The 23,002-nt window shown below is 47.5% G+C and overlaps 1 protein-coding gene and 1 long non-coding RNA gene across 3 annotated transcripts in view; one reads left to right on the top strand and one right to left on the bottom strand.

Moving 5' to 3' along the window:
* DHX35 (DEAH-box helicase 35) overlaps positions 1 to 23,002 on the bottom strand; it is a 65,731-nt gene that overhangs the window by 22,297 nt on the left and 20,432 nt on the right. For both annotated transcript variants that reach the window (XM_029916940.1, XM_029916941.1), the window contains exons 6-14: positions 21,792 to 21,853; positions 20,915 to 20,984; positions 18,658 to 18,717; positions 12,354 to 12,466; positions 11,092 to 11,188; positions 10,095 to 10,253; positions 8,413 to 8,623; positions 3,850 to 3,974; positions 1,117 to 1,171 (exon numbers count right to left, since the gene is read on the bottom strand). In XM_029916940.1, the coding sequence (XP_029772800.1) occupies positions 1,117 to 1,171; positions 3,850 to 3,974; positions 8,413 to 8,623; positions 10,095 to 10,253; positions 11,092 to 11,188; positions 12,354 to 12,466; positions 18,658 to 18,717; positions 20,915 to 20,984; positions 21,792 to 21,853 (952 nt within the window). The remainder of the gene's footprint in view (positions 1 to 1,116; positions 1,172 to 3,849; positions 3,975 to 8,412; positions 8,624 to 10,094; positions 10,254 to 11,091; positions 11,189 to 12,353; positions 12,467 to 18,657; positions 18,718 to 20,914; positions 20,985 to 21,791; positions 21,854 to 23,002) is intronic.
* On the top strand, positions 534 to 2,185 carry LOC115273723. Its single transcript, XR_003900917.1, has 2 exons — positions 534 to 578; positions 1,862 to 2,185. It is a non-coding gene; the product is annotated as an uncharacterized LOC115273723 (long non-coding RNA).

The following is a 23,002-nucleotide window of genomic DNA, read 5'->3' as shown; positions in this document are numbered from 1 at the left end:
TGTGAATATACGGAAAACCGTAGAACTGTACATTTTAAATGGGTAAATTCCATGGGATGTGAATTATACCTCAGTAAAGATGCTAAAAACAAAACAACCTCAAAGGACAAAACCTCTACTGAAACTCACTACCAAACTAGCCATTATGCTAACTTGGAGCAACATTCCTAGAAAAGACAAGTACTTCCTGAACAGATAAATTCAGGCTACAGTTTTCTCTATCTTAAGATTAAAATTACATTTTAATTAATCTTTTGGAAGTCGGCTTCCCATCCAGCACAGAGCCCAACATGGGGCTTGAACTTATGACCCTGAGATCAAGACCTGAGCCAAGATGAAGAGTCAGATGCTTAACCCACTGAGCCACCCGGGCACTCGGATGCTACATTTTTAGAGAAGAGGGAATAGAAGGTTCCTCGATAACATGGTGTTTCCTTGCCCCAGAGAATTCCACAGGCTGGTCATCAACCCAGTTCTCCACACGGAACTCCAGGAACGGAATGACAGGGAAGAGGGTGACAATAGTGAGCCTGAGATTTCAGAATGCAGTGGAGGGACTGAGAAACAGGTCTGGAGAGGTAACATCTGAAATACTGGCAGGCACTCTAGATGTCTTTCAGGAATGTGGCTCCAATGATGGTTTGGTTTTGTTTTTTTAATGTTTTATTTTTGAGACAGAGACAGCATAAGCAGGGGAGGGTCAGAGAGAGAGGGAGACATAGAATCTGAAGACAGGCTCCAGCTCTGAGCTAGCTGTCAGCACACAGCCGGATGTGGGGCTCAAACCCACAGGGTGTGAGATCATGACCTGAGCCAAAGTTGGACGCTTAACCGACTGAGCCACCCAGGCGCCCCTCCAATGATGGTTTTAATAGCTTCTGATGTACTGACATGCTTTATACATATTCATTGTCATAACTGGACTTCATGTACTATTAATCTAATTATGGTCCCACCTTTTTTATTTCAATAAAGCTTAAGAGTTGTTAAGAGGACTGTATATACGGGGAGAAACAATCCCACTCCTAAAGACACTAAGAGCCCTAATGTGAATACAGCCTTACTAATACCATCTGTTAGTAAACAGATTAGAGAACATGTATGAGACAGACGTACCTCCCAGAGCATAGAGTAACTCCAATGCTTGAACCATCGACTGTGCCGGAGGGGGCTGTAAAAACATAAAAATCCTCCTAAATCAATTTCTTCGGGTACCAGACATAAAATGTGACTATTTCCTGCTCAAATCTACTCTCCTCTCTTACATGCCCCGTACTTCCCGGCCTCCGTGCCTGTATTCACGTCGGCGCCCCCTGAGCTGTCCTTCCTCTCCTCAGCCTCCTTAGTACTACTGGGTCTCCAACCTCAGCTTGATTAAACATTACCCCTGAGGCCCTCCCCATGCTCCCCTCCATCAGAGGTGAGGCCTCCCTATTATGAGCAAACTCCCTGTTTTTCTCCACTCTCATCAGACATGTCTGGTTTTTTTTTTTACTTCATAGTCTCAACCTTCCACTCCAGCAGCCCTGGTGGCCAGCTCTGCACCACCCAGAGCCCGGCTTTGCCTACAGAGGGCAAATGACGTAGGCGGAATCTGAATCTCCGAAAACAGAGAATGCTAGGCAATCTGAAGTTAAGCAAAGCTGCTATGGGACCTGTAGTCTGATTCTCTCGATCCAAATCACATCCGGCGTATTTTCCCCTAAGCACACACAGCTAGTAGTTCTCTCTGGCCTCAGCCTATTTGGGACCATATGTAAATACTACGTTTTAACGCAGATGGGAGGACTGCTTGTGTATAATTTCGTTTGCTTTTCTCACTGTACAATTTTCTGTTTTCGCTGTGTTTTTTTACCCATAGGAACTTCACGGTGATTACTTGGGATGGCTGCGTCATATTCCAGCAAGGTCCTACTCTGTAAAATAAGCCATTGTCCTACGCCTGGGCAACTGACTTGTTTCCAGTTCTTTGCTACATAATTAACACTGCTAAATATACAAAGTTACGTGTACCCTGTGACTTCAATTGTAACAATAACAAAAAAAAGGACCACACAGTTTCAGGAGAAAATAACCAGAGGGAAATAGACAAAGATGAATTGGTGTACTCCTCATTCTTCGATTGTCCAAAAGTTTATGATTTTCATTATTCTATTCATAAATTTGATATATGCTATAAACATGATCATATGTGCAAGTGTTTTCTCTTCTTTTGAATTATTTTTTCAGGAGAAATTTCCCTGAGAAGAAATACCAGGCATGTCTAGGGCTCATAAAATAACGTCGGAAAGCCCTCCGGAACTGAAACGGAGTATAAAACTGCTTTCCCACACCATGCCAGCGTTGGATTTTACCATTTTTCTTCATGTTTGATCATCTCACTAATCTAGAGTGGTACCTCACAGCTCTTTTGGTTCATGCTTATCTGTCTTCTGGAGCAGCTGAGCGTCATCGATCCGCTGTCCCATTACTCCGCTGCTTCCTCTCATTTGGCTCCTTCTTCAGTAGGAATCTCACAACTTCCAAATGACGCTTGAAAACTCTCTGCAGCTTCTCAAGTGCTGAGACGTCTTTTTTGCCATTATACATATTCCTTTCATCCTAGATGTAAGCTTTTCTTAAGCTTCTGATTTGCATGTACTGTTGTTACCTTTTCTTTATAATTTCTTACTTCAATAATTGGAGAGTATATTTTTTCCATACTTGTGGCAAACATACAATTGTTTTCTTTAGGACAGAGATCAACATTTTCTATTCCTTCATTCACCTAGTTCATCATGACAGGCATGACATTAGGGACTTTATAATCTGAAAATCCAAGTGTGAAACACCACAGAACAATGCAGTTGGGACAGAACAAAGAGTTAAGATTCAAGTCTTCAAATCGTAAAAATTCAGGAAGAAAACATGACTGAATGTTTATTAACTGACCTAGATATGAAGAAGTGTTTCATATGCAAACTGTGGAAATATTTATCATGTCTGCACATTTAAAAAACAAATTAAAAAAGCCGTAAAATACAAGTAACTAGAAAAACCATTTCCAAGAAATACTACAGACAAAGGTTAACGTCTTTAATAATTAAAGGACTCTTAAAAATCACAACAGACACTAATTCTAACAGAGAAATGGCTTAACCATTCAGAAGAAATATAAACTGGACAATAAATGGGTTTTTTTTTTAACTCTCTTTGAAGAAATCAAATAATAAGGCACAGATATTTTTCCTTCCTCTGTCCCTGCCACCAATCAAATCAGCAAAAGTCTCCAAGAAAATAGCATGGCCTGGTGGAGGCACCATGAGTGGGGCACAGGGCACTTCCGGACGCTAGGTATAAAGCAATCTGGCCACATGTCAAGGATGTACAAAATGCCCCCGGCCCAATAATTTCCCTCCAGGAAACCTGTCTCAGGAAATAACGGGGAACGCGCTCAGCCACAAGGACGCCCCTGCAGCTCTCCCCCAGCTGAGAAGCTCCCTCACGCAGCCCACACACGCTCACTGTCCTGGCTCTCCCACCCCCCCTAACCCCCGTCTGGTGAAATCCCACTTGGGTGTCAGGTCTTACTTCGCACACGACTAAGCAGGTGGGGGCCCTTCCTCTGTGTCTCGGGGCACGGGGCCCACGCACTGCAATCACCTAGTGACTTGTCTCCCCCCAGCAGGCACCAGAGGACACTGCGTCTGCTGTGTCCCGCTCTACTCCCCCATACCCTGCAAGGGCCTGGTGCACAGCAGCACATGACATGTGAGCTAAGTGGAAAGAAAAAAGCGAAGAGATGTGCTCTGCTCTATCTAGTGTTCTGACACTCTCCTGCAGGCGCTCCAGACGGAAGGCAGGACTCACCGACATGAAGTGGAACCTGAGGACGTTGTCGATCCCTAGCGCTTTCAGCTGCAGGATGACAGGCGCCAAATTGCTTCGCTGCATCTCAGGGACAGTGCACTGAGGCAGCTTGTCAAAGGCTTCCTCTGAGGAAAGGAAATCAGAATGGTTGGGGTGAAATACCACAGTCAGATGCAACCGTTATGCCCAAGGCACAGTTTTTCTCCTCTAACGAGAAGCTCTAAGATTCTGGAATCAGATGTGTATGGTATCACAGAACAAAGTTGTTTCATATTTAGTTTAACCATTTATATCTTTATAAACAGTATATCTTTTTTTTGAGAGAGAGAGAGAGAGAGAGAGAGAGAGAGTTGAACATGAGTTGGGGAGGGGCAGAGAGACAGAGAGAGGGACAGATGATCCACAGCAGGCTCTATACTGACAGCAGAAAGCCCGATGCTCAAACTTACAATCTGGGAGATCATGACCTGAGCCAAAGTCAGATGCTTAACCAACTGAGCCACCCAGGAGCCGCCCCCAACCCCCCTCTTTTCTTTATTTTTGAGAGAGAAAGAGAGAGAGAATCTTTATAAAAGTCTGTCCTTTTACTGTAAGATGCTTTTAATGTACTTTTTGTCAGCAAAACATTAAGTCAAACCAACAAGCACTTGCTGAATCACTACGGGCGCCCAGGCCCTGTGACCCCTGTTTGGGTTGCAGCAAGTCTAGAAGGCCGGAGCTGTAACGTATCAGCAAAGAACAAGCTCAAAGTAAATCACCAAAACGGTAACCACAATATAGCAGATGATCAAACCTTACAAAGAGCAAAACTCATCCAAATCTACCTTTTAAAACCAATGGGCCAGGCAAACGTCCCGCTCAGAATCTGAGGCTACCCCAGACAGATCAAGGAAAGCTCACATGCCCCCTTAGGAACAAAAAAAGGTGGCCGACAGGAAAAAGCACCACAAGGCACAGAGATGCCAAGATGGGAGGCACAGGAGAGGGCACAGGGAGGAAGAGGCTTCGGGAGGCCTTTTAATAAAAGCCTGACAAACAGGGTGGGTGGGGGAGAGATTAAATCACTTTTGTAAACATTCAGAAAGCTTCTGGATTATACAGAACATGCTCCAGCCACAAAATCCCTCTCCTATCAGTCAACTTCTAACTAACTGTGCACACCCTCTAACACAAGATTCACTCAGTCTCCGTGCAGATCGTAAGCCTTTAGTTAGCCAAGGAAAGAAAACACCAGCAAAAAGTATCATAAAGAAATAGTCCCTATCCCTGAAGAACTTCAAAAACGTTCTGAGAAAACAGACAACCGATATTCCGTGGACCGATGGATACAAATTGTCAAATGCACGGGACTAACCGGAAGGTTCAGAATTACAGGCAACAGCAGGAAGTTCCAAAGGGATCCTCCCACCCTTTCAAGAGTATATGGGGGACAGCTTTTGGTAAGACAGCCACGTTTTCCAAGCACAGGGCTGACTAAAGGAGAGCAAAGTCATCAGATACGGGACAACCCTGCTGAGATACGGCTCACCGGAAACAGTGCTTCCTGAGTCCAAGGACACTCCATTAAACTCTGCTGAGGACCCGGGTATTCGAGGTCCTGGGCTAGGAGATATGGGAGCAGCTTTGAGGAGCTTCAGGGATATGAAAGGGCCGGGACCAAGACCAGAAACAGTTAAGCTCCAAGGCTGGGTCCCAGGGAACGGACCTCCTGAAGGAAAATGGAGGCTCAGGGAAGGAGGAAGCACAGTCATTACCGGAAGCACCTGAGGTCTCTTCAGGAGGAAACTGCCATTTGAGACAGGATTTGAAGGATAAGGGGGACCTGCTGGGCAGAGGAAACAACCGGAGGAAAGGTATCAAAGGCATGAGAAGTGGGTGTGGAGAAACAGAAGGTTTGTTTGGAAGAGCACCATTCAGCCCGGATGCAGGGCAGAGCAGGGTACATGGGCAGTGGCAGAACATAAATCAGGACAAGTCCTGGGGGGCTCTGGGAACAGTGAGGGGTCTGAGCAGACGGTACTCTGCTCAGGGCCACATTCTATGAAAGCACATCTGGAAGCTGGTTAGCCAAGCAGTTTCATCCTAGCGGCTGGGTGTTAACGCACCCCATTTCTGTCAGGTAAGCCCGACCCAACCCCACTCCACTGACCCCGTTCCTGCTAAGTCAGGCACCTTTCAACCAAATCTACCTGCCTATCTTCAGTCTGCATTCTATGATTTCATTTCTTTGGAGCAAGAGATAATGCTGGCCATTTCTTCTTTAAAAATAATTTGAGCTCCTCAAAAAGTTCAACACAGAATTATCATATGACCCCACATTTCCACTCGCCGGTCGAAGCCCCAAAGAATTAAAAATAGATACTCAAAACACACATTTTCATAGCAGCAAAACTATTTACAAAAGCCAAAAGGTAGAAATAATCAACTGATAAATGGATAAACTGTGGTATAGTCATCCAGTGGAATATTATTCAGCCATCAAAGAGTGAAGTACTGGAATGCCCAGGGGGGCTCAGTCAGTTAAGTGATTTCACCTCAGATCATGATCTCACAGTTTGTAAGTTTGAGCCCCTCGTTGGGCTCTGTGCTGATGGTTCAAAGCCTGGAGCCTGCTTCAGATTCTTTTTTTTTTTTAATGTTTATTTATTTTTGAGAGAGAGAGTGCGTGAGTGGGGGAGAGGCAGACACAGAATGTGAAGCAGGCTCCAGACTCTGAGCTCTCAGCACAGAGCCTGAGGCAGAGCTTGAACTCACAAACCATGAGTGAGATCATGACCTGAGCCGAAGGTGGATGCCTAACCGACTGAGCCACCCAGGCGCCCCTCAGATTCTTTGTCTCCTTCTGTCCCTCTCCCACTATGTTCTGTCTCTCTCGCTCTCTCAAAAATAAACAAACATTAAAAAAAAAAAAAAGGAAGTACCAACACAACAGAGATGAGCCTGGAAAACATTTAGCATTCATTATGCTAACTTGAAAGAAGCCAGACACAAAAGGTCAATACTGTATGATCCCATTTATATGAAATATGCCAAACAGAAAAATCCACTGAGACAGAACAGACTAGCAGTTGCCAGGGGGCAGGGGGAATAGGAAGAAACAGCCTAATGGGTAAGAAGTGACAGACATAGTCTGACACTAGACGGAGCCAGTGGTGCACACAACAAATGTAATAAATCCCAGTGAACTGTTCAATTTAAAATGGTTAATTTTATGTTCTGTAAATTCCACCTTAATACATTTATTTTCAAGCATCTTGAAATTTTCTCCTCTCCTGAATTTCCAGGTGCCTTTCAGGCTCCATTCTCTCCTCTCCCATCTTTCTTTCCTCCTTCATGCCTTCAGTCAGGGAAGAGTCTCACCACTCAGGCCTCAGACTCTGCCTCCCCATGTCCCATGAATACTCTTTGCTCGCTTCTTCCACACCAAGTACCTGTATATTCTGTTCCCTCTGCGTGGTGCCTATCCCTTCCCCTGGATACCGTCTGGGCAGCCAGTAAGATCAGGCGCAAATAGTCAATTGGGAAGCCCTCCCCAGTGCGCTAACTCCCTGCTCTCTGCTTCCAGGCTCATTCTGTCATGGCAGCCCCGTCACACTGTAACGTGCCCTTCTGTTTCTGGGTAGCCTCTACCCGCTGGCTGTCTGCCACATGCCCACAGACCACGTCTTGCCTGGCCCTGGATCTCCAAACCCTGGCACGATGGCTGGCACACGGCGGGTCCTCTGTAAACATTCGTGACAAAAAAAAGCCTAACGTCAAGGACTGAACAAGGGTGATGGTTGCCAGAAGGAAAGAAGAGACAAATGACAAGAGCCCTGACCCAGGAAGTGATGGCGATGGACACTGGACAGAGGAAGGAATTAAAAATGGTGTGAACGTTAAGCCCGGACAACTGGGAGACATCCTGGTGCCATCGGCCACAAAAAAGGAGCACAGAGAGGGAAAGGAGCTCCAGAGACAGCACTGGCGAAGGCAAGGCTGTCTTCAGGCTGGAGGGGCGGTTCCTTACGGGCTGCGACAGTCTTTGTCGGAATCTCCTGTTGCTCCCTCAGCGTCTGGCATGGTGACGGGCAAACAGCAGGAGTGTGACAGCCATCTGTTTTCCGTCAATGGTCTCAGCACAGAGCCCGCCATTTTTGCTCTGCAGGCACTCTGAGCCAGAGGTCAAGATGGAACCCAGAGTGAGGCCTCACAGAGGGCAAGGTCCCAGAACAAGACAGCAGCACATGAAGCTGAGGGAAAAGGGAAGAAGGATAGGACCCGAGACATGTGGCCCAGGTTACAAGGTCACATGGCGACAGGCAGGGCAACGCCTAGACAGGAGGGTGAAATGGGGCCGGCAAGTAACTGCTGACTCGTGGGCCAGCTCTGGCCAATGGGAGCGGGAGCAAAAAAAGTGCTAAGTTTAGAGTGAAGAAAGCAGCAGGGGCCAAGGGCAAAGGGCCCTGTGCGGAGGGTCCGGATTTTACGGGAAGTTCTGCCCATGAGGAGAAACGTGTGTGACCTTCTCCAGTGCTCGGGCTTCACTGAGAGTCAAGAACCCTCAAGGAAAGCCACACTAACCTGTATAAAGGCGGTAACATTTTCCCGAACGGTTGCGGCCGCCACGTCCTGCGCGCTGGTTGGCTGAGGCCTGGGACACGGGGACCACCACCAAGCACTCGATGGCTGTCCTGGGGTTGTAGGCTCGGAGTTTCACGAAGCCACAGTCGATCACATACACAATCCCGCTGATGGTAATGGAGGTTTCAGCCACATTCGTGGCCACTACCACCTGAGTCCCCACAGGAAGAAGAGTAAAAAGGAGTTGTTTGGATCTTTGCACTTTCAAGAAACTACTCAAAATCCTAGAAGATTCATTGAAGATATTCCCAACAGTGTAGAATCGGTGACAGGCAATGTAATAGGCTGGAAAGGACATGGCTTTCAGGGTCAGTGTGCCCTGGGTTTGAAATCTGCCGAAGGCATGACTTTGGACAAGTTACATCACCTCCTGAGTGAAGTGTTCATTGTAAGTTACATCATAATAATAATGTGGTGTGCTACTGTGGACGGCCAAGGAAAGTTTCTAGAAGATTTTGAGCTGAGGCCTGAGGAACAAGAAGCAGTCAACCCTACAGAGACCCAGGCAGAAGAAACAGCTCAAAGGAGAAACAGCCAGCAAGGCCGGAATGCGGGGGAAGCCCTAGATGAGGGTGGAGGACACCGGGACCAGATCCCACACAGCCTTGGATCACCAGGTGGCGTAGCATTCCAAGACGTGAAGCAGCAAGGAACATGCATAATAGCATTCAGAACCTTTTAAAAGTTCATCTATCATTTCATAAAAACACGTTTAATAGTTCAGACTAGAGGACCACCTATCCAAAGCTGCTATTATTTATGCTTCACAGCTGAGAAGACCAGGCCTTGAGGCTGAGAACCTCACCAGGGCCCAGAGGAGCATAGGCACAGCCTCTGGACCGGTGGGCCACAGTTTACACGTGGCCAGCAGACTTGTGCTGCTCCAACCCAATGGCCCCAATGGCCAGGAGGCAGGGCACCTTCCTCCAAGGGTCAGAACCAGGAGTGGATCATCTGACCCTCCCTCACCTACCGTATTCTCTACCCTTGGCTGAGGGACAGCTATGACATGCCAGCTTCAGCCAGTCCTGGGCCTTCCTCATCCACATCGAGGATGAGCCAGGCCCAAGGGACCATGAGCAGGACACAGACTGGCTGCCTGCTCTTTCCTTCCAATTGATGCTTCTTACCACACCTTTCCCCACCCCAATCTCAAGGCTAAATATGTTTAAAACCACACTTTGAATGAATTGATCTGAACTTGGCTCTCTAGGCTGATGCCTAAAACAAGTGGTTTAGAAACCATTTGCAGTAACTCATCTCTTATTCCTGAATGACCACAATTCGCCACAACAGTCACATAAGGCAAGCTAGTCTGTGCCCTGGGAAACAATATTAAGCAGACAGAAAAGAGGCAAAGAAGAGTCACTTGTTCCGATAACTGCTGCCAGAGTGATCCTTCCGTGGGGCAAGCTTAGAGATTTTGGCAACACACTGATTACCATGTGCCTTCACACCTACTGCACCAAAACCTGGACCTAAAGTCTTAAGGAAACCATCCTGTTTATCCAGTATCACTTCAATTAAAACAAAAACGAAAACAAAAACTTTCCCAGTGCACAGCAAAGGGGCGTTCACATCACAGATGGCCGCAAAGGGCCTGGTCAGCGGGTTGGTCTCACCTTCCTGACGCTGCGTGACACCCTCTCGAACACTTTCATCTGCTCAAAGGAAGGCAGTCCTGCGTACATGGGGAGGACCCGCAGGTGTCTCTTCATCCCAGTTCGACCGAGCGCCCGAGCCTGCTCGATGAGCATAGACACAACCGTTTCCACCTCTTCCTAAAAACATCGGACCAGGAACCAAAGAGCCCGAGGTCAGTCTGAAGCACGTCATCTTACCGGATTTGAAAGAAAACGAAAGTCGGGATTGGGATTTTAACTGCGGCAGGATTCACGGTTTCCAGTGGGAGTGCACACTGCTCTGGGGTGACTGCTAAGCAAATGTTACTGAACAGCTGTGCCTACAGGGTGAAAATGTGCAACCGTCGGATTCATTACTGAAATCTGTGCCTCATGCAGTGACTAGGAGAGCTCCCAACAGACAAAAACAAGGACTATTCTACTCGGCTTTCATGACTGTGGCAAACAAAGCATGTCCTAGAGGTGGACAAGCTGTGACATACACAATCACTACAACTTTCCGCAGGAGAGACGGCTGCACTGCGTAGAGCGGAGAAGGCTGAGGCGGGAGGGCGGTTCTGAATGGTGCCCCCAGCCTCAGTGCGGACCAGGGCCTGTTCACATGATTTTCCAGGGAGGTGCCCACTTGCCACCCCCGGGAGGAGGGGTAGGGCCAGGAGAGGGGCATGCAACAGCAATGCACACGCACCACGTATGCCTAATGCAGTTTTCCTCAAGGTAAACAAAACAGCCCGCTGCCTATATCGTTTACTTTGGAGTCAATGAATACATTGAAAATACGCTGGGAGCTAATGATGCCCTGACAATCCAGTCAGTAGATGAATGACATCAATCCAAACAATTTTGTATGCAATCAAGTAATCACAAGATACAATACAATATGAAATAAACAGCTAAGGAAAAGAACAGGCCCCTGTGTTAACTTTGGTGTTGCCTTAACATGTCTGTTTATCAGGGAAAATTCCAGCGGAATTACCTGGCCAGTAAGAAAGGCTAGTATGTCTCCATCTCCCTCTGTCTGGTGAATTTTCATCACAGTTTCTACAGTTGATTTGATATAATCTGGAACAGGACTGAAAAGACGTAGGAGATAAATTCATCACTAGAACATGCTCATTAACTACAGATTAATTACCCTAATAATCTGGCAGCAAAGCCTCGTGAAAGTTAGTTTGGGCCTGCCTGCCAGGTAAACAGTATGTGAATAAATAAAACAGTCCCTCGTCACACCCTTTTTTCCTTTTTTTTAAAGGCAGCATTCAAAAGTAATCCACAGGGACGATGGGTGGCTCATCGGTTAAGTGTCCGACTGTCAATTTTAGCTCAGGTCATGATCTCACGGTTCCTAAGATTGCGCCCCATGTCAGTCAGGCTCTGTGCGGACAGTGTGGTGTCTGCTTGGGATTCTCTCTCTCTCTCTCTGTCTCTCTCTTTCTCTCTCTCTCTCTCTCTCTCTCTGCACCCCCCTGCCCCCCCACCCTCATGCACACGCATGCTCTTGCTCTCTCAAAATAAACATTAAAAAAAAAGTAACTCATAATTACATGTATGCCATGATTCTTAGCTTTACCTGCAAAGAAATAAAAACCCATGCACATAAATGTGCATCTTTAGCATGCACAGAGGCTGGTCAGCAAAAACTGAGGGCTATGGTTCCAGGGATAAATCCCACATTCCTTCCATGTTCCCTCCTGACCACTGGCAGCAAGTCTGGGTGGGGGTGTTCAAAGCTAACAGGCGCACTGTCCAGCAAGAACAACTCAGGAGTCAGAATCACAACTCCTGACTCCTGGTCTTTGTCTATGCAGTGACTGGGAATAGGAGTTAGGATGGGCCCTTCCTATCTGAGGCCATGTCAACGAGGCCTTCTCGCCAAGGACCAAATGATTCAAAGCATTCCCACAGCTCTCACAGACAGGCAGTCTTGTAAACCCAGGTTCTGAGGACTATGAAGCCTCCTCCCTGTAATCGTGTTACCGCTTGGCTCTTTCCCACCGAGACAGCAAGCTCAGACTCACAGAAAGCTGCACATCAGCGTCAAGAGTTTCAAACGCATTTAGCAATGATCCTGAGCAGGGCTCCAGAGTATCCTGTCAGTGACAGGAGACACGAAGCACACCCCCTTCCCCAGCCTGGCACGCTGCTCCTGGGGCCGTGAGCAGGCGCCACTGCTTCTCATTCCACAACCCAGGCCAGGTCTGCGAACCACCATCACTGAGAATGCAAGTATCATCAAACCTTTGTAGATACAAGATGTCCACTGGAAAGGTTCGCCCTTCCACGGTGAGGATCACGCATGTGTCCCTCGTTGGGTCACTGGTCTCGTTTTGATTAAAGAAATCCCGAAATTTCTATTAAAAACAAACAATTTATCTCAAAAAAAAAAATGGGTCATATTGACTCCCAGAAAGGAAGAAAATAATGTAAAACTGGCAGAGCAGGGGGTGGGTAGAAGAGACTGGATATATATTACAAAGGCTACAGGTCACAAAATAGCTACTAAAAATTATATTTTTATTATTGCCATTTTCAGGAATCACATTCCAATGACAGACTCTAGTAATGTCTGATAAAAAAATAATGAAGATTTCAAAACTATTCACTAATGGATCTGGTCAGCATGTAGCTGTGATACGACTTATCTTGTTATCCTCTGTTTTATTTCACAGAAAACTAGGTCAAAAGGTGTGATGCAAATTAAATACAGATTAAATCAGGTTGACGTGTCATTCTAATCTGAAAAGCATGGATGTGATCACACAGGTTATCAATTTATAAAGGAAACATACTTCCACGAACACCAGGTGTGGTCCATGAACACCACAGTCACAGATACACGTTCACAAGAACCCTCCTGCATTCTAAGCAGGGACGGTGTCTCCTCCGTCTCTCCATGCCCTGTGGGAGCTGGCACAACACCCTGGAAGGGGTAGGTCATTGGCCACACCCACGAGCCCTCCCGTGGCACCCAGCAGACAGAGGCAGCTCCTGGCAGATCCCCTGGTAAAGGTCCAGGGGCCCCTGACCACCAGACTGGCGATCTGCAGGGAGGCCTGGCCCGATGTGCCGGGGAGACACCACTGAAGACTCCCTCGCAGAGACCATGACCCCAGATGCCTGGAGGGACTGGCAGGGGAGCGAGTGCCAGAAGGGGAGCGGCTGTGCCAAGGGTGGAGGAACACGGAAACTCTGCTGGGTGGAGCGTCACCTGATCCCCACCAGCGATATTCCAGTCCCCCGGGGCCTGGCTGCGCATCACCTTCTAGTATCCTGGGAGGTCTGCCTACGTGATCGCAGGTCCTGCCTCCTCTACTTCCCTGCGTACTTCTGCCAGCCATGCCACCGCCCGCTCCTGGTGCCCGGGAGCTGGGGACGCACAGAGGACAAGTGAATGGACGTGGAGTACCTCTAGCAGAGTCCAGCGGACTGGACTACAGAATCCTGGGAGACGATATGCTGACCGCAGAGTCGTGTCTGAGAAGGGTAAGTGCACACACAAGTGCCCCGTGCCAGCAGAAGAGCCATGCGGTGCTAGGGAGACACAGGCGCCCGAGCAAGGGAAAAGGGCCAGCTCCCCCACTCCCCCGCACTAGAAAGAGTGAATACTCCAGGGGTACGGGCATTAACAGAACCAGTCGGAACACAACCCGAGGCATGTCATGACCAGAACACTGAGCAGCTTTCAGGGAGGGCTTCATGGAGGCAATACTACCCCCCTGGCTGAGCCATGAACAGCTAAGGAGGATCACGGGCTGGGAAGGCAAACAGACACCCCTTCCCAGGAGGAGAGCAGAGCGCAGGCTCAGAGGAAAGAGCCCAAGGTCTAGGGCAGGCCAGCCCTGTTCAGAGTTAGTCCTCTCGTCTACAAAGGGACAAACTGCTCTTTCCCCTGTGAGGCTGCCGCACGGGCCATGTAAAGTGTCCGTGACTGCAGTCGGCACAGGTCTGGCCTAAACTATGTACGCAGTAAGCGATGGTGCTATCACTCTGCAGGGGCCAAATGTCCTGTCATGGGCACGTCACTTGCTGGGCAAGGCGGGGCAGTGAGGACGGGCATGATAGCATCAGACCTGTGTCCTGGATGCTTGGCCCTGGTGGCCATCCCGGAGGCAGGCAGAGCAGTAAGAGGCTGGAGGCAAGCCGACTAATTCAGGAAGGTACTGGAACAGCTCAGAGAGAATGAAGCACAAAGGTAGGGGGGAAAGCAAAGCATGCCAGAGGATGACTGACAGGGCCTGGCAGGCAGTGAGTGGAGAGGATGGGACTATTTCTCAGCCAGGAAGAACACTTCTGAAAGCAGTGAAGTCCAGAGCCTGAACAGCTATGATGAGACAGTACCAAAGAGAAGCCGACAATCACGGAGCCGCGGGAGTCACGGGGCTGGGAGCTGGTGGCTGGTGACTGGCCAGCTGCAAATGACTCAGGCGGGAGCATAGGAACCCGGTCAACATGGCCATAAGCACCCAGGGTGGGCCGAACCAGAGGCCATGGAGGTGGGTGCCATGAGGAGGAAGAGCAGTGGGCAAATGAGCCTGAGGGGCAGCCTCGGGGAGGCAGGAGAGCAGGGGCCGGCAGAGATCCCAAAGCTGCAGCAGACGAAGATTTTAAGAAGGGTGTGGTGGGGGCGCCGGGCGGCTCAGTGGGCTAAGCAAGTGACTCCTGATTCCCGCTCAGGCCAAGATCTCAGAGATTGGGAGTTCAAGCCCTGCATCCGGCTCTGAGCAGACGGCTCTGCGCCGACAGTGTGATGCCTGTTTGGGATTCTCTCTCTTCCGCTCTCTCAAAATAAATTTAAAAAATAAACATTAAAAAGCCGGGTGGGGGGGGCTTGGTGAACAGAGCTGAATGTTACCAACAAGGCAAGCGGAACACAGAGGATGGTGACACCTCATTCCTGAGTATGTGGTGCCGAAGTGAACGGACAGAGAGCTCCTCCTTCAGGAAATAAGACTCAGCCTTACTGAGAAGGCACAAGATCTTTCGCCTTAAGACATTTACCTTTTATCTTCATCTGGAAATATAAAATACACATGACATAGAGTTACATAGAGAGCAAATAAATACAGCGTGGGGCCGAATGAAGGAGCGGCAGGAGCGAGGTGCAGAGCTCAGCACACCGGGGGAAGACTGTGAGGCACGCTCACGCCGACACAGACACACAGTCAGGAACATAAAGTGACAAGAAGCAAGAGGTCAGTCCCAGAAGCGGTGTGTAAGTGATGAGGACACCTGCGGGCTGTCTGCCCGGCTCACCAGCTTCCCCCCCCTGACAGCTCCCAGACCAGATCCACAGAACTGGGCTCCCGGCAGCCATGTCTACACAACACGCCCACAGCCCTCAGTCCATGCAGAGTGGTACCCAGTGGGTACCTGACCCTCATTCAGTTCCTTCTCTGGGAATCTGGAAGGAGAAATCAGTCTTCTCCAAGAAGCTGGACCAATGACAAAAAACCTAGGGGTTGTCAGCAATTGTCAGCAACTGTATTTCCTGCTATGTGGCTGGAAGCAAATAAAAGAAAAACAATAGCCTGTGATACAATAGTCGAGTAATACTCCGTAATTATACCGGGTCACGTTCTAGAACTGCTCCCATAATCAGGCTTCCATGAACAAAGCAGCTAACCCGATTAAGGCAGTGATCTGATCAGCCCAATCGTACTCCGCCTGCCTCTGCCCCCCAGGCTGCAGCTACTGGTGTCCCCGCACCCCACCCCCGCCAGGCTGGTCTCCCCGGGCCTAGAGAGAGACCAGGGCAGATGGCGCCCACCCCTCCAGGCAGGGGGGCCTGGAACTAGTCCGTTGCCAACAGACCCAGCAGCTAGGAGCCAGGGGAAAGGGTCCCACGCTGCCTGGCCACATCCCACCACCTCCACCCTCCTCGCCCACACTCCCCCCAAGTTCACTTCAGTGCGCCTGGTTCTTCATCCTCTTCTTCTCATGTAAAGACTCCCACCCCATGCCCCACACACACCCACTCCCACCCTCCGACGCCCTCGGTCACACAGGACTGACTCCTGCCCTCGGGATCCCCGCTCACACACACACAGGCCTCTTCTGCCTCGCAGCAAAGAACCTGGGCAAGAACCTGGGCAAGGACGGGCGACGCGTGAGGGCCCAGCTTGCCCTGCATCACAGCACCCCCCAGGCCACGCCAGGCTTCCAACATTCCACTCTCCCCTTTCCATAACTACATCCAGAAAGTCCATCTACATCAACTACTGCAGGCAGAATGGAAAGAAGCTGTTTGTTAAGTCTCCGGGCCACGCCAAAAGACCATGAAAGGGTACCGGAAGCAACAAATACCAACAATTCTTTTTTTTTAATGTTTTTTTATTTATTTTTTGATACAGAAAGAGACAGAGCATAGAGGAGGAGGGGGCAGAGAGAGAAGGAGACACACAGCACTGGAAGCAGGCTCCAGGCTCTGAGCTAGCTGCCAGCACAGAGCTCGACGCAGGGCTTGAACCCACGAACGTGGGATCTGACCTGAGCTGAAGTCGAGGCTTAACCGACTGAGCCACCCAGGCGCCCCACCAACAACAATTCTAAGAGAACACTTGGACATTAGAATTTCCAAACACCATAAAAATTATTGAAAATAATTTCTAAAAGAGAGTGGGTGATGAAAGGAAGAGGTAAAACAGAGGAAGATGCTCTGTGCAACGTAGACATGGAGGCAATGATGGGAGGGGAGGCTGGGCACAGCCCTCAAACCGCCATGCCAGCAGGTGCCATAGGTTACGGGGTGAGAAGAAATTCAAGAGGGTAACAGAGCTTTGACCCAACAGTTATCATGAGCGGACTAAAGACAAGAGACAGGCTTGAGATGGTCCAAGAGAACAGCCAGGCTACACACGCAGACACCCCTCTTAGACACATGGAGTTTTTTCTCTGAGTTGTTCTGCATCCCTAAAGCCGCAGGGAGACCAGGAGCCGGGAGCCAGGCCCTGTCCAGATCTCAGCCGGATGAAGGAACTGGCCCGCTGACTGGTGTTGTCTCCACATGTACTTTTGCCTCTTCTACAGAGCACCCAGAGTGATCTTTCTGGAACTTAAATATGATCAAATCACCGCCGCACCTCACACCGTCCTAGGTCTCCCAACCAGGTGTAGGGCGGATCCTTCCTCCTCTGCTTGGCCTCTAAGGCCTTCCATCATCTGGCTCCTACCCACCTCTCCATTTTAATCTCCGATTGATTCCCATTCTATCAAAATTCCTTAAACCTAAAAGCAACTACTCTGTGCCAGACACCATTGGAGGTGAAAGGGATAAAATAAAGAGTAAGACACTCCAAGTCCCAATCTTCACGGAACTTTTATGTAACTGGTGGGAAACACACAGTAAATGACCACTTGCATACAATGCTAGGTAATAATAAATGCCAAACAGAAATTAAGCAGAGCACGACACTGGAGGGCAACGAGGCCTGGTTTCAGTCAGAGTCGCCAGAAAAGGCCTCTCAGGGAGCATAACAGCCGGTCAAACCTGGGATGAGATGAGGGAGCCCTGAGAACGTGTGGGAGCACGGTCTAGAAAGAGGGTCCCCACCAGAGTAAACGCATACTTGGGTTTTTCTGAGGAACAGCAAGATGAGGCCAGGTGGCGGCGCGTAAGAGAGACTGTGGACGGAGATGAAGTCACAGAGGTGACAAGGGAGGGGACTGGGGGCAGATGGTCCCCCACATGCCCTGTTGACAAGCTAAGATTCCCACCTCCACTTGCCTCACAGCCCCTTGGACACATGGTATCATGGCCCCGTGGTTCTGTGCAAGCTTAGAATGCCCTTCCTGGCGGACTTCTGTGCATCTTTTGAACCCAAATGGGATGTCTGACTTCTGTGAAAGCTACTGGACGTCCTCCAGCCGGCTAGACTCAAGTAGCCCCCTCTTTATGCTGTCTTAGCGCCTTGACATGCTGATTTGTAAACATCTATTTATGCATCAGCTTCCCAAGAAATTCAGGGAGGGTGCCCATCACCGGTAGCCAGCACTGAGCTTAGCACGTATACATATATGTGTATTTGTATATTTACAGTCGTAGTTACTTATATATAGCAAGTGATCAAAATTATTTGTTGAGTTGGACGACTGTTCGAACTACAGTATTACTTGGTAAGAGAGAAAAATAATGTAAAGCCATAAAAGTTATAATATGGAAATGATTATATATGCAGGGAAAACTTCAATGGCACACACACAAAAAACCTAAACATAAATGCTACGGTCATAAATAAATCCAAGAACTCTAACCTCATACTGAAAAAAGTAATAAAAAGAAACCGCCTGTGTGTGGAGAAACACAGTATGTAGAGAAACAAGACAAGTAGGTAATTAGGAACTCACTTAATTACAGGCTAATTTCCACCCACAGGCTTAAAAGGAGTATCCTCTGATCGTACGGAATCTAGGACATCAGATGGCCCTACGGGGAAGGTAGGCCATTCTGCCAGAGACAAGCTCTCGCCGAGGTAACTTCCCAAGGTCCTGTCCAACAACCCCAGGTCTTAAAGGGGACAGTGGGGCGAGGGGAGAATGCTCGTACCTCAGCATCCAGAGTGGCTGAGGCCACAATCAATCGAAGATCCCCTCGCTTTCTCTGAATCTAAAAAAGAAGGCGTTAGAAAACAATGATAAGGTGCAATACGTACAGATGAAATAGTCTGGTCCCAGAAATTTACTTCAGAATACTGCAGTGTGTGTACTTTTGGGGGTGGGGGGTGGAGCTTACGGTTACAAGTTGGTATTAGAGTGACAGGTAAAAAGGTGGTTCATTACACTATGCTAATTGTGTAAGTGGTAAAATTTTCCAAAGTAAAAAGCAAAAAAGAATGTTTACAGAAAGTATAAAGGAGCTTTAAGAACTGATTTGAATTTACCAAAAGTAAAGCCATTTTTTCCTGATACCTAGGTCTCTGGATTGCCAGAATCTGGTATACAGTTAAAGCATAAAAGAGTACATTAAAAGCAAACAAACAATAAACGTGAACACCAAGACAGAAATACGGACGAAAGATCTTAAGTTATGCAAAGAAAGAAATGGTCAACAGGCAGAGAAGACACGATCATACAAACTATAGCAAAAATATATACTAACAGTGACATGCTTTTTCAACTATCACACTGGCAAAGATTTATTTAGGGCTAATATTCAGGGTTGGCAAAGATTCAGTGACATCAGCCTCTTATACTGTTCCCAAGAGGATTCAAGCAGGTGGGATAATCCCTCATAAGTATCAGAAGTATAAATCTTTGGCCCAAGAATAAAATAACAGAAACAACAGTAGCAAAAGCAACTAACATAAACTACGTTACGTGCTATCCCAGGGTCCCTGCGTACAGCCGTGTGGTCTATGCACCGCACAAAGATGCTGGCTGAGGAGGTGAGGGGCATCTGAAGTCCAGACCACCCTCCCCTCCCCTCGCTGTGGACAGACCCCTACTGTGGGCATCTTTTTCTAATTTGCACAAAGTTGCATTTTTGTTTCTGTTTCCTACGAATTGTACACGATCTTATTTAAGCCTCACAATAAATTATGATATAGAGCACCTCTGTCCAAGATAGCTCTCACTGATGATAGAGAGGTTCGGTCCAATGCAATAGCCATCAGCCACGTGTGCTTATAGCGCTCTTGAAATTAAGCCAATGTGATAGAGGAACTGCATTTAAAATTTTAATTCTATTTTAATTCATTTAAATCTAACTAGCCACAGGTGGCTAGTGGCTGCCACTTAGGAAAGTGTAGCGGCACAGATGTACAGGAGAAGGAGACTTCTACTATCCCCATTTTAGAGATGAATAAGCCCGGGAGAGTCAGAATTTGAACACAGGCAGTCTGTCCCAGAGTCCATACTTCTAATCACGCTGCTCTTCCACCTCTTTCTAGACTCCTGCAGTTAGGACGATGTCCTAAGAAAACAATCAGAAAGTACAGAGAAGGGAGGAGAGGTAAAACTGAAACAAGACTGGCCATGAGTTTTAAGAGGTGAATCCGGATGATGGGCACAGAGGGGTCATTAAACTCTTCTCTTTACTCTGTGTGATACTTGAAACCTACTACCATAAAAAGTTAAAAAAAAAAAAAAAAGACAGAAATGCAACAGATTTAATTACAAAGGTGCTCAGAGAAGTATTATTTAAAATAGTTCAAATCTGGGGCGACTGGGTGGTTGAGTCGGTTGAGTGTCTGGCTTCGGCTCAGGTCATGATCTGGCAGTTCATGGGTTCGAGCCCCACATCGGGCTCTCTGCTGACAGCTAGCTCAGAGCCCGGAGCCTGTGTTCAGATTCTATGTCTCCCTCTCTCTCTGACCCTCTCCTGCTCACGTTGTCTCTCTCTCTCTCTCAAAAATAAATAAAACCATTAAAATAAAAAATTTTTAAATAGTTCAAATCTGGAAGCCATACAAATGCCTAATAGTAGGGAAAAGTCAAATACTTTATGGTAGAGACATATGATTATAAAGCCATTATTAAAAATAATGTCTTTGGGGAATATGTAATGACACAGAAAAATGATCCTGATGTAATATTAAGAGAGACGTGCAAGACAAGTTAGTACATACAATCCAATCTCTATTATGCCAAAACAGCTTCAGGTACACACAGATACACGCAAGAAGAGAAAAAAATATATACCAACATTCTACCAGTAATTTTCTCTGAATGAGTAGAATTATGGATCATTTTAATGTATTTCCTTCATATCTTATTGGATTTCCCAAATTGCTACAATTACTTTCCTAACCAAGCAATAAAACAAAACAGAAACCAAAAACAAAAGTCTAGCGGCGAAACCATACCTTTTTCAGCAAGCCGATGGCGATGTCTGTGTACAAGGTCCTCTCGTGGGCTTCGTCCAGCATGATGGCGCTAAGGATCAAAGGGAAGACCTTGGTGAGCATCAAACAAACCACCCACATAATCCCATCCAGATATCAAAGGGAATTCTGGGTATCTAGTCCCCATGCAATCCCCTTGTATCAGAAGGAGAGCTAAGTAACTCGTCTTTGACAAGGAGAGAACTATTCAGCCAATAAAAATGGTGACAGTGACATATCTTGAAGAATAGTACATATTTACTGCTATTTTTAAAGAGCTTTATAACCCACATTGGATTCTAATAGGAAATAATACCTGATATTAAATGACAATATAACACATAATCTCACAAAGCACATAAAAGTCAGGACAAGACCCCAGATAACAGCATAGTGACATGTGATCACAGCCGGCTCACATGTGTACATGGGTGTCAAATGTGACATCCCTCCCCCACATGCCACAGAGCCCGTGTAGGACAACGTTGATACGTTAATGAGTAAGGGACAAAGATGAAGTGTAAGTAATTATCTGGACTCTGCCTACAACACCCAACAAACACTGCCCACTTCTGTGTTGTCATCCACAGTTGCCACCAAGCCGGAGATATAACAGAGGCCAAGGTAAGTATGACAAGTCAGCAGATCATTCAAACAATGACAGGGGTTTGAATGTGCCCATCTTTTACTGTCAGGAAGTCTGAGAAAGTGGCAAAGGTCGAAACAGCCCAGGCAGGGAGGAAAAGCTTCAGGCCAACTGAAGGCAGTTACAAATCCCAGCTAGTAACCCAACTGCTTCTCAGTCTACTGCTGTGCCTTTCAAACTTCAGGGACATTATCATAGGAAAAACACATTTACCTGTATTTGGTTAACAATGGATCAACCATCATTTCCCTGACCAACATTCCATCAGTCAGAAACTAAAAAAAACAACACAAAGGTTTAGAAATAAATCATTTACACTGTATGTTTATGATTTTTTTTTCAAAGTTCAAGTGTAACCAAATGCACACCACCTGTCTGCCAGTATGTGCACAAGATAACTCCCAGAGGGCTGAGGACAGGCCCTGACATTTTCGTTATCAAGCCACGGAACTGTTCACAAGCCAGACTTCAATCCCGGGGCCCACGGCTGGGCTCTGCCAATCTTCCAGCAGAAGCCCCCCTGCATTTACTACCTTAACATCGGCTCAGCCCCGCTTCCTCGGCTGCACTCCTGGGCCTGTGGATGAATGGCAGCGAAGGCAAACCCTGTCTGCACAGAGGAAGGCCACAGTCTGAGGCCACTGTTCCTAAAACGTCCCAAAGGCCTCAGACTTGCAGCTCTGAGGTCGCTAACCGGAGCCTCACCTGCTATTATCCTAGGGAGGCTGGATGGGGAGGGGGTAAGAAGAAAGGCCGTGGTGTCAGTGGGCTGGGAGCCCGGATCCGGATCCTCTTTCTGTCTCTTACAAGTTGTGTGAACCTTGGGCAAGTTACCTCCTCGAGCCTGATTCTTCATTTGTAAAACAGAGATGACAAAGGTCTGTACCTCAGAAGGGTATTGTGGCGTAATTAAGAGAGACAGTACGCATAAAGGGTGCGGCACAAGACCAAACACACAGTATTCAAGCTTATCAGCTACTACTATTTAGGACTAATGAATGCTTATGAAATGCTTCAGAAACGTGGTAACAACAGCGCGTTATTAACATCATCCAAAATAACTCAGTGCTTTAACCAGGCCAACCATCTCCCTCACATGCTGTAGCTTCATGTTTTTACTCTTTGCTTCTTTTTTAAGAATAGGATCCACTTCGTCCTGAGCCCTGTACCGGCGGCCACACGTACACACAGCAGCGAGGAGGGCCCGCTGCCAATGACAGGCACCAGGGAAAAGCCGAGCACCTTAAAAATTATAGCCAAACGGAATACAAAAGCTTCTCGTGAAAGACTCAAAAACATCCATGTGCTTTAATTTACCAATTTGTTAGAATTACCTACTTTAAATATATTTGATGGTACAGAAAAGGTTCTCTTTACCTAGCAAAATCTCAAAGGTAATAAAACACAAAACTTTAGAAAATAAG

This window comes from Suricata suricatta, chromosome 12 (assembly GCF_006229205.1).
Source record: "Suricata suricatta isolate VVHF042 chromosome 12, meerkat_22Aug2017_6uvM2_HiC, whole genome shotgun sequence".
NCBI lineage: Eukaryota > Metazoa > Chordata > Mammalia > Carnivora > Herpestidae > Suricata > Suricata suricatta.
Note: the sequence above shows the minus strand (reverse complement) of the source record. Positions and strands in the feature narration are given on the sequence as shown.